The sequence below is a fragment of the Triturus cristatus genome, chromosome 3_2, assembly GCF_964204655.1.
Source record: "Triturus cristatus chromosome 3_2, aTriCri1.1, whole genome shotgun sequence".
Lineage (NCBI taxonomy): Eukaryota > Metazoa > Chordata > Amphibia > Caudata > Salamandridae > Triturus > Triturus cristatus.
Genome location: NC_140584.1, coordinates 281,678,045 through 281,692,628, shown reverse-complemented (window position 1 = coordinate 281,692,628; position 14,584 = coordinate 281,678,045). Strand labels below are relative to the sequence as shown.

At 44.3% G+C, this 14,584-nt stretch overlaps 1 protein-coding gene across 15 annotated transcripts in view; it reads left to right on the top strand.

Annotated features, from left to right (window-relative positions):
* The window catches only part of EPB41 (erythrocyte membrane protein band 4.1), a 796,630-nt gene that overhangs the window by 443,707 nt on the left and 338,339 nt on the right, over positions 1-14,584 (top strand). For all 15 annotated transcript variants that reach the window (XM_085647607.1, XM_085647621.1, XM_085647620.1 and 12 more), the window contains exon 6: positions 7,972-8,044. In XM_085647607.1, the coding sequence (XP_085503733.1) occupies positions 7,972-8,044 (73 nt within the window). The remainder of the gene's footprint in view (positions 1-7,971; positions 8,045-14,584) is intronic.

The following is a 14,584-nucleotide window of genomic DNA, read 5'->3' as shown; positions in this document are numbered from 1 at the left end:
GCCCTCTAGCTCGGCCACTCGTTCCCCAATGCTATCCACATCTCTACGGACCTCCCTGAGTTCTGCCGTGAACCCCCGTTTGAGGGTATGGATATCTTCCCTCAGGCCTGCAAACATGGACTCCAGGAAGGCCTTGGTAATCGGTTCCGCGCCCTCACTCGTCGCTGCGGCGGGGCGCACACCGCCAGTCGCCATGCCGTCTGCGTACTGTGCCGCCTGCACTTTCGCAAACCGGTCCTTCAGAGATTTATCTTGACGTCCCTTCGGAGGGACCATAGTGCGCTGCACTCCGGGCCAAGAGGTGCTCCAGACGGCAGGACCTCCCCCCTCATGCTCTCCCCGCTGGCACAAAAGTTCAATATCGGAGCTTCTGGCGTAGGCCCCGCACCCCGCCACTACTAGAGCGCCCGCTGCACTGAGTCTGTCTCAGCCTCTTCAGCGCGATCTCGCGCCCCACTGCCGTCAATGCGCCGCCGCTGTGCCAGAGGTACCGTCCCTCCAGCTCACCCACCGGACTTCTAGCTGATGCAAGGGGTTGCTCCTCTTTGAAGACCTTTGCCCGAGAGCCGCCCGCCTCCGGGGCGACGCACCCTCCACACCACTCTGGGTCACGGGCAAATGGCGAGGGGTAGAAGAGAACCAGCCCTCCGCCCGTTTGGCCCGTGATGCGTACATGCATCGCGCCAGACAAAGCGTCCTAAGGCCCCCCCCCCCCCCCCCCCAACCGATGTCCAGTCCAGGTGGGGGCCCTTCCAGCAACACCACGATCTCCTTGCCGGCCGCTCCGGTGCCGCTTCAATCCCCCAACAACCAGGCCACGGGGGGCTTCAGGCCGCCATTTCCCTCCAGTGCATCAAAATGGCGATCCACACAGGGCAGCCAACGGCGGCCGCCTCCTCCGCGGCACCCCAGCTATCTGCCGGCAGCATCCCCCTCACCGTCCCGAGGGACTCCCGCTCCTACCAGTCCACCAAGCTCTCCACTGCCCGACTCCGTATAGGCCTCTGATCTCCTCTGCCCGAGGATGATCCTCTCCAGTGTCGCTTGCTGATAACCCCCACAGGCCTACCAGCCCGTGGGGATCCGGACTTCTGCCAGACCTCCACCGGACCTCCAGCTCACCATCCGCTTCTCTCCAGGGCGGCTCTCCCGTTGCGACGGCTGTGCCTCCAGCAGGGTCCCCTGGGGGCCGGGCCCACTCCGCTCCCGCTGATGCACCTCTGAACCAGGCCGCTGGCCAGGCCCAGCCCCGCAGCCCGTGAACTGTGCCGTCCGCCGTCCCCCCTCAATGTGCACTGCTTTGCTCCCGTCTCTCCCGCGCCCGGGAGACGGACGCCACGGCAGGCGGCCGCCACCTCCGGCAGTCGGGCCAGTGCTAAGGCCGTCACACAGGCCCCACGATGAGTGGACGCTCCAGCTTAGGCCTCCCACACTCCGCCACCAGTTCGTCGCCACTAATTCCTCGGCGAGCGCTCCCGATCTCTTTCGCCGCTCCCCGGTCTCCACTGGCTTCACGGCGGGAGCCAGCGGTCTCTCGGACGACCTCGAGGCCGGTGCTTCAGCAGGCCGTCCGCAACAGTATTTTTTAATGTAGTTTTGTGTCTAACCTGTCTGTTTCTCCCTCTATAACAACGACCTAGTAAAGGTGACCTGGTGAATGTTTATGGGCTGGTGTATAATAAAATAAGACATATCCAGGTACACACAGAGATGCACTATACAGAGAGAAAACTTGATGAGAGGAAGAGAGGCAAAATGTGAAATTGAATATTGGAAGTCATGTCAGTTAAAGAGAGTAGTGAGGCAAAGAGAAAGGTAAAAGCTATAGGGGAGGAAAGGAAAAAATGTAGAGAGAAAAGAGGTGAAATGGAAAGGTAGGTGAAGTAGATAGCTAAGGTTAATTTAGAGGTTGAGGTTTTTCTGTTATTAGCCTATTTTGCCTATTTTTAAAATGATGCTTCTATGATAGTAAATATGTTATTCAGACAGACCAGGTAGCTAGACATGTAAAGAGGGGAGGTAGAGAGGCAGAAGAAATAGAGGATAAGGTACAGAGATGAAAGGCAGAATAAAGAGAGGAGGTATAATAAAATAGATAAAAAGATAGATGTCTAGAAAAGAGATGTGGGAGGGAAGAAAATGAGACTTGATGTAGCAAACTGTTGTCTTAATTTCTGAGGTTGTTAGTGAGAGAGAAAGAGGTGGGATCAAAAGATGAGGCAGCAGAATGAAATGCGAGTCTGATAGAAAAAGGTACTAGAGAAAGAGATAAAGATAGGCGTGAGACCGGTAGAGATAGGTGAAGTTTGGAGAGAAGCAGGGAAACATTGAGAGGTGAGGTGCAGCGATGGGTTTGAGAATGAAGTGAAGTAGATGGGAGAATACAGGGAGGCAAGGTTGAAACAGAGCAGTGGGGAAGAGGGAGGAGGTAGAGATGTATATAGAGTCACAGAAAGTGGTTGAAATAAAGATGAGGTGGTGAGAGAGGCAGGGTAGAGATGTTCCTGAGAGGGAGCTGTACAGAGCTGTGAGAGAGCAAGTTGGGAAAGTGATGGGTAGGGAGATATAGATATAAGTTGAGAGAGAAATGTAGAAACAGGGAAAGGAAGATGAATAAGATAGAAGGGGCAAGGTGAAGCAAGTAGTGTAACATGTAATAGAAAGATGGGTGAAGTTAAGAGGGAACATTGAAATGGAAGTGGGCAGGGAGAAGGAAAGAAGGAAGTCGCATATTTTAGTGGGGACATGATTATATCGATCATGTGTCCTGTGTCTTACAGTATGCCATTGAGGATAGGAATATGTAGCATGCCCAGCAAATAATTATAGCTCGGTGCCATTGCCATGTTGATCAATTTGGCAATTGCATCGAAGACTGTCTGGCAAAGTCATGCTAATTTTTTATCAGAGGCAGGAAGTTATCTGTGTCATTCCCACTATCCCGCTATTTTCAAATTTACTAATACTCCCGGGTATTTAAAGTTTGTCAGCCATTGAAATCTCTGGTCTTCGACTGCAGCTTTCATGGTACCTTTGGAGAGGTGGAGAACCTCACTGTTGTTCGAGTTGATCTTGTAGCCTGAGTACAAGGAAAAGTTGGGAACCGGGGCATTTAGTTCTGGTATGGCGGTCCTGGGGACCCCTAAAGTAAGGAGGATGAAATCAGCATAAAGTAGGAGCTAAGAGCAATCTGCAGCACTGGCAACCCATGTTTGCATTATGTCTAATAGAAGCTGCAAGAAAGTCTAAGACTAAAGGGAAAAGGAGAATACAAAAGAGAAATCCTTGTCTCGTTCCTCTGTTGATCTGTAAAGTGGCATAGGAAGTCTCCACAGTCAATCTGAGCTGACCCGCCATGCATTGCTACCTATTTAGAGACAAAGTTGGCACCTAAGCATAGTTTCTTAAGGTTTCAAATTCAGTACCCAGTGAAATGCTTTTCAGCATCCATTAAAACTGTAACAGTCTTTTCTGTGTCAGGCTTCTCTTGCCAGAGGATGTTGGAGAGGAGCCTCATATGGTTTCTACCTGTATGACCAGGCAGAAAAACGGCTTCGGAGTCTTGTATTAGACTAGGGATAACCTTCCTTGGATGGTTTGCCAGTATATTTGCTAGTATTTTCATATTGGAATTGATGTGGGGAATTGACCTGTAACTGGAACATAGAACTGGGGTTCTCTACCTGGTTTGGGTTTGATGTTTAGTATCACTTTGTTGAACTCCGTGAAGCCTACTGATCTTGTTGCTCTTTTTTCACACACCACATCAATGTCTCTCTCTACACTTGCACCCTGTGGGCTCTGTCCTCGTCGCCCACTTAACCCATCTTACTGCGCTCCATTCTTAAGATGTGAGTTGAGGAATCCCTCCTTTATTAGTGGTAAATCATGGGGAAAGATTATGGGGTTTACCTAATTGTACTAAAGTTCTATGAACCATGTGCTTATTGCCTTACTGGTGAATAGTGCTTATGGTACAGATGTTCATGCAGTCGTCCGTTCCCCCACACCACCCAGACAGCTCTCACTCAATGTTACTGGATTAACTCAATACTAGAAAAGGTGGAAGGCACCATCTTATCTAGTCATAAAAGTCCTTGACGTAGCCTTTGTACAGGAAACTCATCTTATGTCAACCAAATCAGTGAAGCTCAAAAGGCAGTGGGTGGGTGGGTAGTAGTAGTATGCCTGTTGTCACTGCTTGGATGCCTTCAACTCCAATTTCAACCTAGGAGATGCCGAATGGCGACACTGTTCCTAAAATACAGGGATAGGCCCATTAAGGCAATGTGTTTGCTTTTTACTATGATCATCGTGGCCTCCATTTATGCACCCTAATGGGGCCAAAATTCACTTGTAGAGTTTTCACCGAGTTCGGCTCCTCTAAGGTGATTGTTGTTGGAGGTTGAAAAATTGCTTTAGATCTGTGCCTTGACAGGTCTGGCCCTACTGGCAGGTAAAATGCTGAAGTCAAGGTGCAGCTTCATCACATTATGAAGAACCATGTTCTCCATGGCACCAGGCACACCCACGAGCGGAGAAAACACCTTCCTGTCTTTCATGCACTTAAAAAAACAAAAAAACAGTCATTGGAAAAACAGAGGTTAAAGTAACTTAGTGGTTACAAGTTGAAATAAGATAATATCTTATGTTTATAAAAAAAAAAAGACTGACATTCGCTAGTTGTACTTTACTTAGCCAACTAGAACTTGCGCCCTGCCATGCACTGCGTATCCCCTTGCATATTACATCATTAATGACATGTTAAATTACATCACTGATGATATCATATAATCATTGTGACCCCTTTTAGGGTTTGTGGACTTGAAGTAGTTCAACGCTCTACACCTGTGGCCAATTTTCTAATCACCTTAACGAATACCCCCAGAATACTGGACAGTGGCAAGGCTTAAATTATCAGCAAACAGAACAGCGTTTTGTAAAGTAACCGTTTGTAAATTATTGGTTTGTGTGCCCTAGTTACGCGTCTTCAAATCAATCCATATGTAAGTGGACAAACTCCTGCATTTGCACAAGTTCTCAAATTTCCAACAGATCATTAGTGGTGAAAGGCAGGGCTCCTTCCTCAAATGTTAAGGTGGCTACGGTTTAAAAATATATATATATATATATATATTCCAGTCTCTGAAATTTTCAATGGCCCTCTGAAGATTGGCCGGCGCCTGTATGAAACATCACAACATACACTCTGTCTCTAGAGCTACTGTCAATTTAGTAGGTCAGCCCTCTCGATGCAACCCGTTAATATAAATATGCTATTGAAATTGATCAGACTAGATCCGGGCCGCTATGAGGTAAATTACGCCGATAAGACGTGATTGCATACAGAGTACCAATTTCTTCTAAGAATTGCTGAAGAGTCCTTGACATGCTGTCTAAGCAGGACAAATGTTCCTGCAAAATGTTAAAGGCCATGAAAGCAGATTCTAGCATTTCTAGGCCAACCTCGTCTCCAGATTGATGATGAATGACTACCTTTATGCTAGCTAAATTAGAGAGCCTGACTGGAGACAAGATCCTATTTTACTTGATTTATAAATACCAGACATAGACCACATATCCCTGATACCAAGTAAGAGAGTGGCCAGACCAGACCAAGTCCCAGTGACTAATGAAGACTAACTTAAAAGTGTTTCTTCTCCTGGTATTCTTCACTGGAGGCATACAATACAAATGAGTATGCATCTGATTTGCCCTGGTAGAGGCCAGAAAACATTCTTTAATCTGAATCCTTAACATTTCTGACAAAGATCTACTTTGTGTCACCTTCTACAATTTCAGTACGCTGGAATATTTTTGACAGCCATATTTATGTATTAGTATTTGTAGAGCACCAGTTCAGCTAGTGCACTATACTGGGATATAATATACGATGTACATCATTTGTGTATTTTATTCTGCAGTGACATTACATTACACAGTTGCACTATAATTGCATAATTTTACAACTTCACAAATTGGGAGACCAAGTAATTTAAGCTATTGTTCCCATCTTCCAATGGGGCTTCAGTTGGGATCCACAGATGTCAAAAGGTTAAGAACCGCTGCTCGCTAGACCACATCTCAACCCCCCTCCCCAAACCTTTGCCATCATTACCACTTTAAGATACCTTCAGTGGGTTGCATTTGGCACTGAGAATCTTCTGGTGCACGGCTCCTGGAGCAACTAATCTGTGGAGAGAAAGCTGCTGATCTGGACAAAGGGTGGTGATTAGGGTGCAATTATGATACTTAGCGGTGTCTTGACTTCTGCCCGTATTAAACCTTGCAAAGAAGTTGGAATTATGGCCTCTGCCTTCACACTAGTTGTGTCTTTTGGAAGCCAGTTTCCATGATCTTCAGGGCATGGAGTTCAAATAATCCTGTAGGTATACACAGATTTTACAGAGAAATGCAGTTGCCCTTATTGAAGCAATATTTTGGCTTTCTACTAATACCTTCATGCCGATGGTAAGGCTGATATAGTTGTACTTACAGTGGAAAAGAATTTACAAGAACATCAGATTTTGTAACCTTAAGGAAAGGTTACAAAAGAGGAAAATAGTCATATTTCCATTACTTTGGCTTCTTAAACAACTCCGAAAGAGCATTGGCAGAAAATCAAAATTGACGTGAATCTATTCAAGCTCCAAACAATCTGGCTTCTTGCACCGCAATCAGTCAAATTTGTTTGTTCAGAATCTGTAGAGAATGTGGCTGCCCCAGACTGGGCCTCCCAGTACTGCGATTCCAAACCTCAGGAGTAGCAAAAGGGTAGAAGATTAGAATAACCAGACGTTCAGGTGTTTTTCTAAAAACTGCTTCAGGTGAAGCCTGGCAGAGATAGAGCAGAAGGCTCTTTCAAAGTTTTGTGTCCAGAAATGTAAAAGATCTTACAAAGATAGTACTAATGTACAATAGTACCATCATGGTGTATATATAAGAAAACTAAAAATCTTGAAATCCTTGTGCAGCCTCAGGAGTCACCAATACTATACTTAATGCACTGTTTATTATTCTACTTTAAAATATGTAAATGTTTGAAACATCCAATGATTGATGGGGAGAATGTTTCATACCATTTACCATAGTTCTTCACTGTTACCATATTTTATGAATTCACGTAAGATCCACCCGGGTGAGGGGTAACAATTATTGGGCACACTTTTTTAAGCTGAAGACTGCAACCAAGGAGTGGATCTTTAGGCCTTGCCATGTCATTGACTAAGCCATGACTTCCATAATGATGTGTTGGGCAAACTATTGCATTATATGTGTGTGCTTTAATGTTTTTCTATACTAAGGTAACAACGTTCCCCATCCTGACAAATTGTAATAAATTGTGAATTGGTGAAAAATAGCTTCCAAAGAGAATTCTAATTACAGGTCAGTAAAAGTGTTGTAAAATTGTGTACCCCTTTGTAACCAACCAGGTTATTATAGCCTGCCAACTATTACCTATCGTCGACTTGGTCATTGAGATACAGGACATCAGCACTTGATCTCTTGATATTTCTGGCTCCTCCTGCTGAAATTACGTTGCTCCATTTGAGACATGAAAACTTTCCCCTCAAGTTCAGAAGATCGTTAATAATTTACGTTGGCTTCTTGGCATTTGGGTAATCATATGCCCTTTCTTGATACACGGCCTCTCTGTGTAATGCTTAGGAACGGGATTGAGTCCTCACCATGCCTCTTATGACTGAGGAAATTTCTGTGCTGTCATCATGGTGGGTATAGCTTCATGGCAGTTTGTCTCTAGGGGCTGTTTATAGCAGCAGGAAGATCAGCTGGTTCCTCACTTCTGTTTTTCCCTAAGTGTACATAACACCCTACTCTCTCTTACTTGGCTGCATACCTCAAGACGGTCATGCACAAAAACCCCAAATAAAATGAAGAAAAAAAATGCATTTTGCTTTTAAGATTTTCATCTTTATTTTCATGCATTCACTTTATTTTTCTTTTAAACAGGCCCTTGGAATTTCACGTTCAATGTGAAATTTTATCCACCTGATCCAGCCCAGCTCACCGAAGATATAACCAGGTAAAAATTAAGGTTGCTGTCTACTTAATAAATAATATGTGAATTGAGATTTTTAACTTGACGAATCTGTGGAGATTGAAAATATTATCAAGGTTACTTGTGTGTTGTAGGTGGTGTGTACAAGCTTAGATACCCTTCACCAATATGGGTTTAGTTGTTATCATTGTTTGGACTGCTGATTTAGCCCTCTGCTACTCACATCCACAGCCTGCTGCTACTTCTGATATGGTAGGGATGCAAATTGACCCAAGTGTTTGATGTAAGGAAGTTGCCCAAAGATCTTGGTGTGAATCAGAATAAGCAAGCTCTGTAGAGCGGAGTTAGCATTTTTTCCAAGACGTAGATGACATTGAAAGTACAACCCTTGTTCCTAGTGATGCAGCCATCTCGGATAAGGAACTTTTTCCTCTGTCATGTCAAACAAGATAGTTGGCTTGCACGCTTTTGAAACTATTTCATGCTCAACTCCTGTTTTCTTTTTCTTTAGTCGTAAACTGTTAATTGCCCAGCCCACGGCCGTAATCCTTCAGAGCTTTATGTAAAATATACATGTATAACATACTTTTCTGTTAAGAAAGTTGTGTTTTTTAAATACATTTTTTAAGTTATTCTCCCCAAATTTGTTCAACACGCCATAGCTTAAGAGAATTAAAAAACATTTTTTTTTGCATTTTGTTTATTGTAGTTACATATCAGTATTCCAAATATCTGTATTCTGAGATTTTCTTAAGAACCCTTAAGGAGCAAACCTCATGCCTAGTACCACCTTAGCTTGACAGGGTAGATTGATATCACTTGCGCATACACACACACACACCTGCAAATTAATCTTCTCTTAACTTTTGTGCACAATCTTCCAGCCACTGAATGCTCGGCAGGAGATTGCTAAACAGAGTGCCTCATGTGGCCAATGCGTATGCTCTAGATCATTGCTTCCAAAACCTTTTAGAACCACGTTTGTGACCCACCTAGATATGAACAAGAGGCGTGTAACTTTCTTAATGTAACTATAAAGCATTGTGTGGTAGTGCAAAGTCTTTTACAGACAGCACATCTTTCATTGGAATGGCCACTATATTTACTGACATACTGTTTTACTGATAAAACTATATTGCACACAAATGATGATGTGTGGAAATCCAGTTTCAGTGAATATCATTTGTGCATCACCAAGTAAAGTGTCTTGATTTGTTTTGATACTGTTAAAATCTTTGTTTCCATCACACTTCAGAATTACAAAAAAGTGCTTCATTTTTCCTTTCCTAACGTTTGAATGAGCACCCTTCATTTACAGGTGCTTTTGTTGTGTAGTACAAAAGAGCACAACCTACAGCCTTTCCTTTTACACTCCCTGTACCCCAGCAAGATTGTCACATAATTGACTTCACTTATTTTTTTCGAACTGCAAAATGAGAGGAACTGATCAACAGCAATGCCTCTGGTGCATCTTCTGACCTCATGGACCTGTTGAACCCCCTGTTGAACTTCCACTGGTAGGCCTTTCCCTTGTGGCGACTGACCATGGTCAGAGTCAGCCCGCTCCTGGCTTTGCCTCCAGTCATCTGCTGTAGCTCCTGCCATCTGCTGCTCCTTCGATACTGCCTCCAGAGGATCTAGAACCAGTTTTGGCGCTCGTCCCAGATTTGGATCCTTTCTTAGCTTGTCTACCTGTGACTTATTGCAACATAACTAAAATACCAGGATGGGTAGGACTCCTCCTCTCCGGCTCCTCTGTCTGTCAATACTTCCAGAGGATGAAGGCTCTTTGATTAGACACAGATCCTATTCAAGACCTTTATCCAGTAAAGCATCTTGTTGAGGAGAAGAGACAGATAATTTAACCCCATTTTACAACAATACTGGTTTGTACCTTCACTTAGAAAATGCCACTAATTTAGATATTTTCCCTGAATCCGTCCTTGATTTTTCCCTTGCAGCCTCCTTTGAAAAAAACCTCAGGTGGATGAACTTGTTCTGCAAGAAAGACATGTTGGTGATGACCCTTGTATGGGTTCGGTAAGGATTGGATGGTGTCCCTGGACTTTCAGGACAATGCTTTCATGAGCCTGTCCTGCAGACATCTTTCTTAATTCTGTAGGAAGATCAGACCATTTTCAATGTACTTTCCTGCCTTTCATAGCTCCTTTAAGTGTTTATAAAGTTCATGGTGGTGCTTGGTGGATACATGTATTCCTACAACTTGATGACTGGCTGTTGAAAGTGGATTCGCTTCCGCTAATTTCGGACCACCTGCAGAAAACAGTGTGGTTGCTGTCCAACCTTTTGATTTTCCTTCAAAGAGTCCAAGTCTCATCTTCAAGCTTTAGAGTCTGCCCTATTTCTGGGTCGTCGTGGACATGGCTACCTTGAAGGCTTGTGCTCCTCTGCAGCAGGGCTGGGTAATTCATGCTTTAACACAGAGTTTCAGACTATTATCATGACATTTCAGATGAGAACCATTGTTACAGCTTTCACAGGTCTGAGGCTGCTTTGCCTTCTGGCGTCTGTCATCCCAGATCTTTTGGCCAATGAGATCACTTGAACAGTGTGGAGATAAGTGGCAATTAGTATCAGATGGAACATTTTTTTTTTAGTTACGTGACATCCAGCTTGCCCTCAAGACCTTTCTGCTTTCATCAAGGGGAGGTGGATTCAGCTGCTGTTAATCAACATAACCACCATGTAGAATTGCAACAAACAGGGCAGCATGCATACTCTCTGTAAGTAATAATGTCTTGCCGCTAGCCAGCTCTTCAACGGATCTCCCTGGCGATCGGCCATCTGGCAGGATCCCTCAACTTCAGAGCAGATCAACTCAGCAGGTATGATACTGCCAATTCAAGTGGTTTGTACTTTTAGGTTACAGTGGTCGTCTTCGCCCAGTGGGCTGCATCCTTGATCGACCTTTTTGCCTCTACTGAAAAGGCTCTGTGCCCAATGATTTGCACTCCAGAGAGTCCATATTTGAAGGGAGGGTCTCTGGGAGGCATGCTCCTGTCTTCTGTGGGGCTTCAGCCTGCTGTCTGATTCCCATTTTGCCTCTCACACTTCAGATTCGGAAAAGTTAGGTGGGACCGGGCCTAGCTCATTCTGGCTTGAAGAGTCTGGTACGCCTATCTCCTGACCCTGAACATATGCCTTCCACTTCAGCTTTCTCTTTGAGAGGATCTTTTGTCCCAGCAGCAAGGAAGAGGTTTATACAGTCACAATCTACACCACCATGTGCTAAAATTTAGCAAAACCTACTAAAAGGTTTAAACCTTCCTGCAGAAGTGGAGTATTCTGTCTTTCTACCTGCCACCCTTCCACCAAGTCTATATGTTCAGGGATTTTAGGAAAATGTGTCACCAGGTGTGAGAAGCAGGTAATCCTCTACAAGTTAAACTTTCTGATGTTATTTAGTTTGTATGTTCTTTTGCCTTGTAAGGCCTCACTGTTGGCACTGCTAAAAGTAATGTTCGAGGCATGTGTGGCTGTAGATACACGTTCTTTGCATAATCCTGCCATCTAGTGTTTCTGGATGTGTGCATGTTGTTTTTCTTCGAAGACGTTTTTCGAGTCAAATAGTAGAGTGACCCCTCCTCTTCGAGGTAATGCTCGTGGGCATCGACTCTATTGTTTTCTTTCCCCCGTCTGGTTCGGATGTGTGGGCCTGCGCTCCGGTACGACGCAGTCATGGTGCTCTCTTTGGTTTGTGCAACACTAATCCCCTCGTCGGTATTGTTTCAATTGCGTTTTCTAATCTGCGTATTGAGGTATATCTAAATCGCTTGTTGAGTTGCTTTGACTGTGGCCCCTACAAGGCCTTTCTTCAATCTCCAAGTTCTTCAAGGAATGCGTTGCTGGTGATGTAATGGATGCCCTTCCATTACTGCACTCACTGCCACAGGAAATATCCCCGGATCAACCTACAGCAGGTCTTCAATCTGTGTTTATCGCAAGAAAACAGAGGTGGATTGTGCCACCTACAGCTCCTACCGATCCCCGAAAACCCTTTGAACCCATTCAAGCATGTTGGCTCCAAATGTTGCAGAGTAGCATCGAGGATACTGCAGACATCTTTGGTTCTGCAGATATCGGTAAATAGGAGAGGAGTTGGCCTAGCGGCTAGGGCGGTCGACCTCGAATCTGGGGAACTGGGTTCGAGTCTCGGCAATGACGCTGAACATCCTGTGATTCTGGGCAAATCACTTAATCTCCCCGTGCCTAACAAAAACAAATGTGTCCTCATGTAATGCAACTGGTGCTATGTAAAGCACTCTGATACCCGGTTCGGGTCAATTTCGCGCAATATAAACTCGGTAAAAAAAAAAACACAGTTCTGGCCATTTTGCAAAGATGTATTGGCTAGTTTTCATTTTTTCTTTTAAAAAGCCAAATGTTAAAATTAAATTGTCACTACAGTCAGGCCATAAATTTATCCAGTAGTGGGTACAAAAGTTCCAACATAAAATGAAACTTGAACCAAAGTCTCCTACTAAATGGAACAATTCCAATTCTATTGAATCCAAACACAGCAACAGGAACTTCAAAGGAAATGTTTTTATCTCTTCTTACTGCTACCGATGTCACAGACTCTGTCAAGAACTCACACAAATTGGGTAATTGGAGCGAGGCCAGAATCCAAGAGAACTGTACTCTGAACCATGAGGATGGACACAGACTCCAAACTGTAGCCAGGTCAGTTAGGAAGCACAGTTTCCAGTTACTACCAGTGGCAACCCATAATGTGCAGTAATGGTGGGGTGGGCAAACACGCATTCTCAAAAGCACACATACACTCCTACACATCTATTCAATAGTGTACAGAAATACACATGCACATAAACACACATGCACCCATTCACAGCATGCACATATGCACATGTGCATTCATCAAGGACTTACCAGCCATGCTGGTCACATCGGATGGCGAAAGGGAGAAGTACAAAGGCCTCAGTTTAAGGAGGCTTTAGGGAGGGAAGGGACTACTGTAAGATCCAGCTACATTCTTTCATTGGCTGACCATGTCATGGGTCAGCCAATGAGAGGAGAACCGTCCCTACATCCTCACAGAGTTTGATGAGGTCAGTAAGATTTGCTGATCCCACCCCACTCTGTGACGAGGCATCATTTATAGACAGTCAGCCCTCGGTACTTCAGGGCTTAAAACTGAAGCACCTAGTTCTGAGTCTATCAGTGGCGCTGCCACTTGTCATGAGGGAGAGGTTTTCAAAAGACTTTGCCCAGCTGATTAGTTCACTTCCCTCAGGCTGTGAACGCTTCATCCCCGCAAAGCTTGGCTCAGGCTGCAAGGCACCTGCACTTTTAAAACACCTGGTTACCCGACACTGACATGGTGAATTTCAGGCTGACCTAGGCTTACACAACCTGGCAGACCGTTGTGTTGCTTTACAAAAAAGGGGTGGGGCAGAGGGGGAGACCATGCCCTTAATGACAGGCCGCTGCTGGGTTCCATACTGTTTATAAAGCAAGAGACGACCGGAACTAGGCAGCTACTGTAACGTGCACCCCTTTTTTCTTTCTCTTAGACACGTAGCTTGAATGATCTAATACTGTACTTTATTAGGTCAAGCCTTGACAGAACATGTGCTGTCTCTTCGAGACATGCTGTGTTAAATCTGTGGGCTTCCAGCCCACCTATTGCCTGTAAGAAAGTGGCTCTGTATATACTGCACCAAAGTAAGGTTCAGTGTGCACAGATTCCACAGACCCCAGAGGTTTGGCAAAAGTTAAACTTAGATATAACCTTACTCTCTAAAGTGGTAGCTTGGTCGAGCAGTAAGACAGTATCCGAGGACAGTGTAAAGCATTTGTTGTACACACTCAGTCAGCAAATGGTCTCACACACTCAAGAACGGAACTCTAGGCCAAAGGTTTTGTATATAAAAATATATAGTTGTTTTATTTTAGAACCACAAGTAGGTATCAAAATACTTTCTCAGAATGAGATGCTCTAGTTAAATACTTTTAATAAGCAATAGACTTTTAAATTCAGTAGAGTTGTTGCAATAGGCAACACAAGTTAAACACAATTATAACATTGATATCAATGGGAATCTTTAAGTAAAGGCAATATCAATTACTTTGCATAGGTTTTTCTTACTCGGGGCTGAATCCTGGATTCAGCCCTGGTGCATCTCCTGTAAACAGTTGAAAGAAATCGTTTTTGTTACACAGGCGATTTTTAAGGAATATTTGTATGTTTCAAAAATCGACACTTAGAAGAATTTCTGGCAAAAACCAGGCAATGTTATCCTATGGAGGGAAGTTTGGTTATCGGAAAATCACAGTTGTAATTGCTTTGTAGGGTCAGTGCTGGGCACAAAGATCCAGCACTGGGATCTCTCCTGGTAACAGGTGAGTAATTTCGTTTTCGTTGATCGGGTGATTTTTAGTGAATATTTTAAAGTTTCAAAACTCGACACTTAGAAGAATTTCCAAGTGAAAACCAGTCAATGTTACCCTATGGAGAAAAAGTGAGTTATCGGCTTTCAGGTAAGTACTCGACTGGCAGAGTTAAGGTTCTGGGGTGAGACT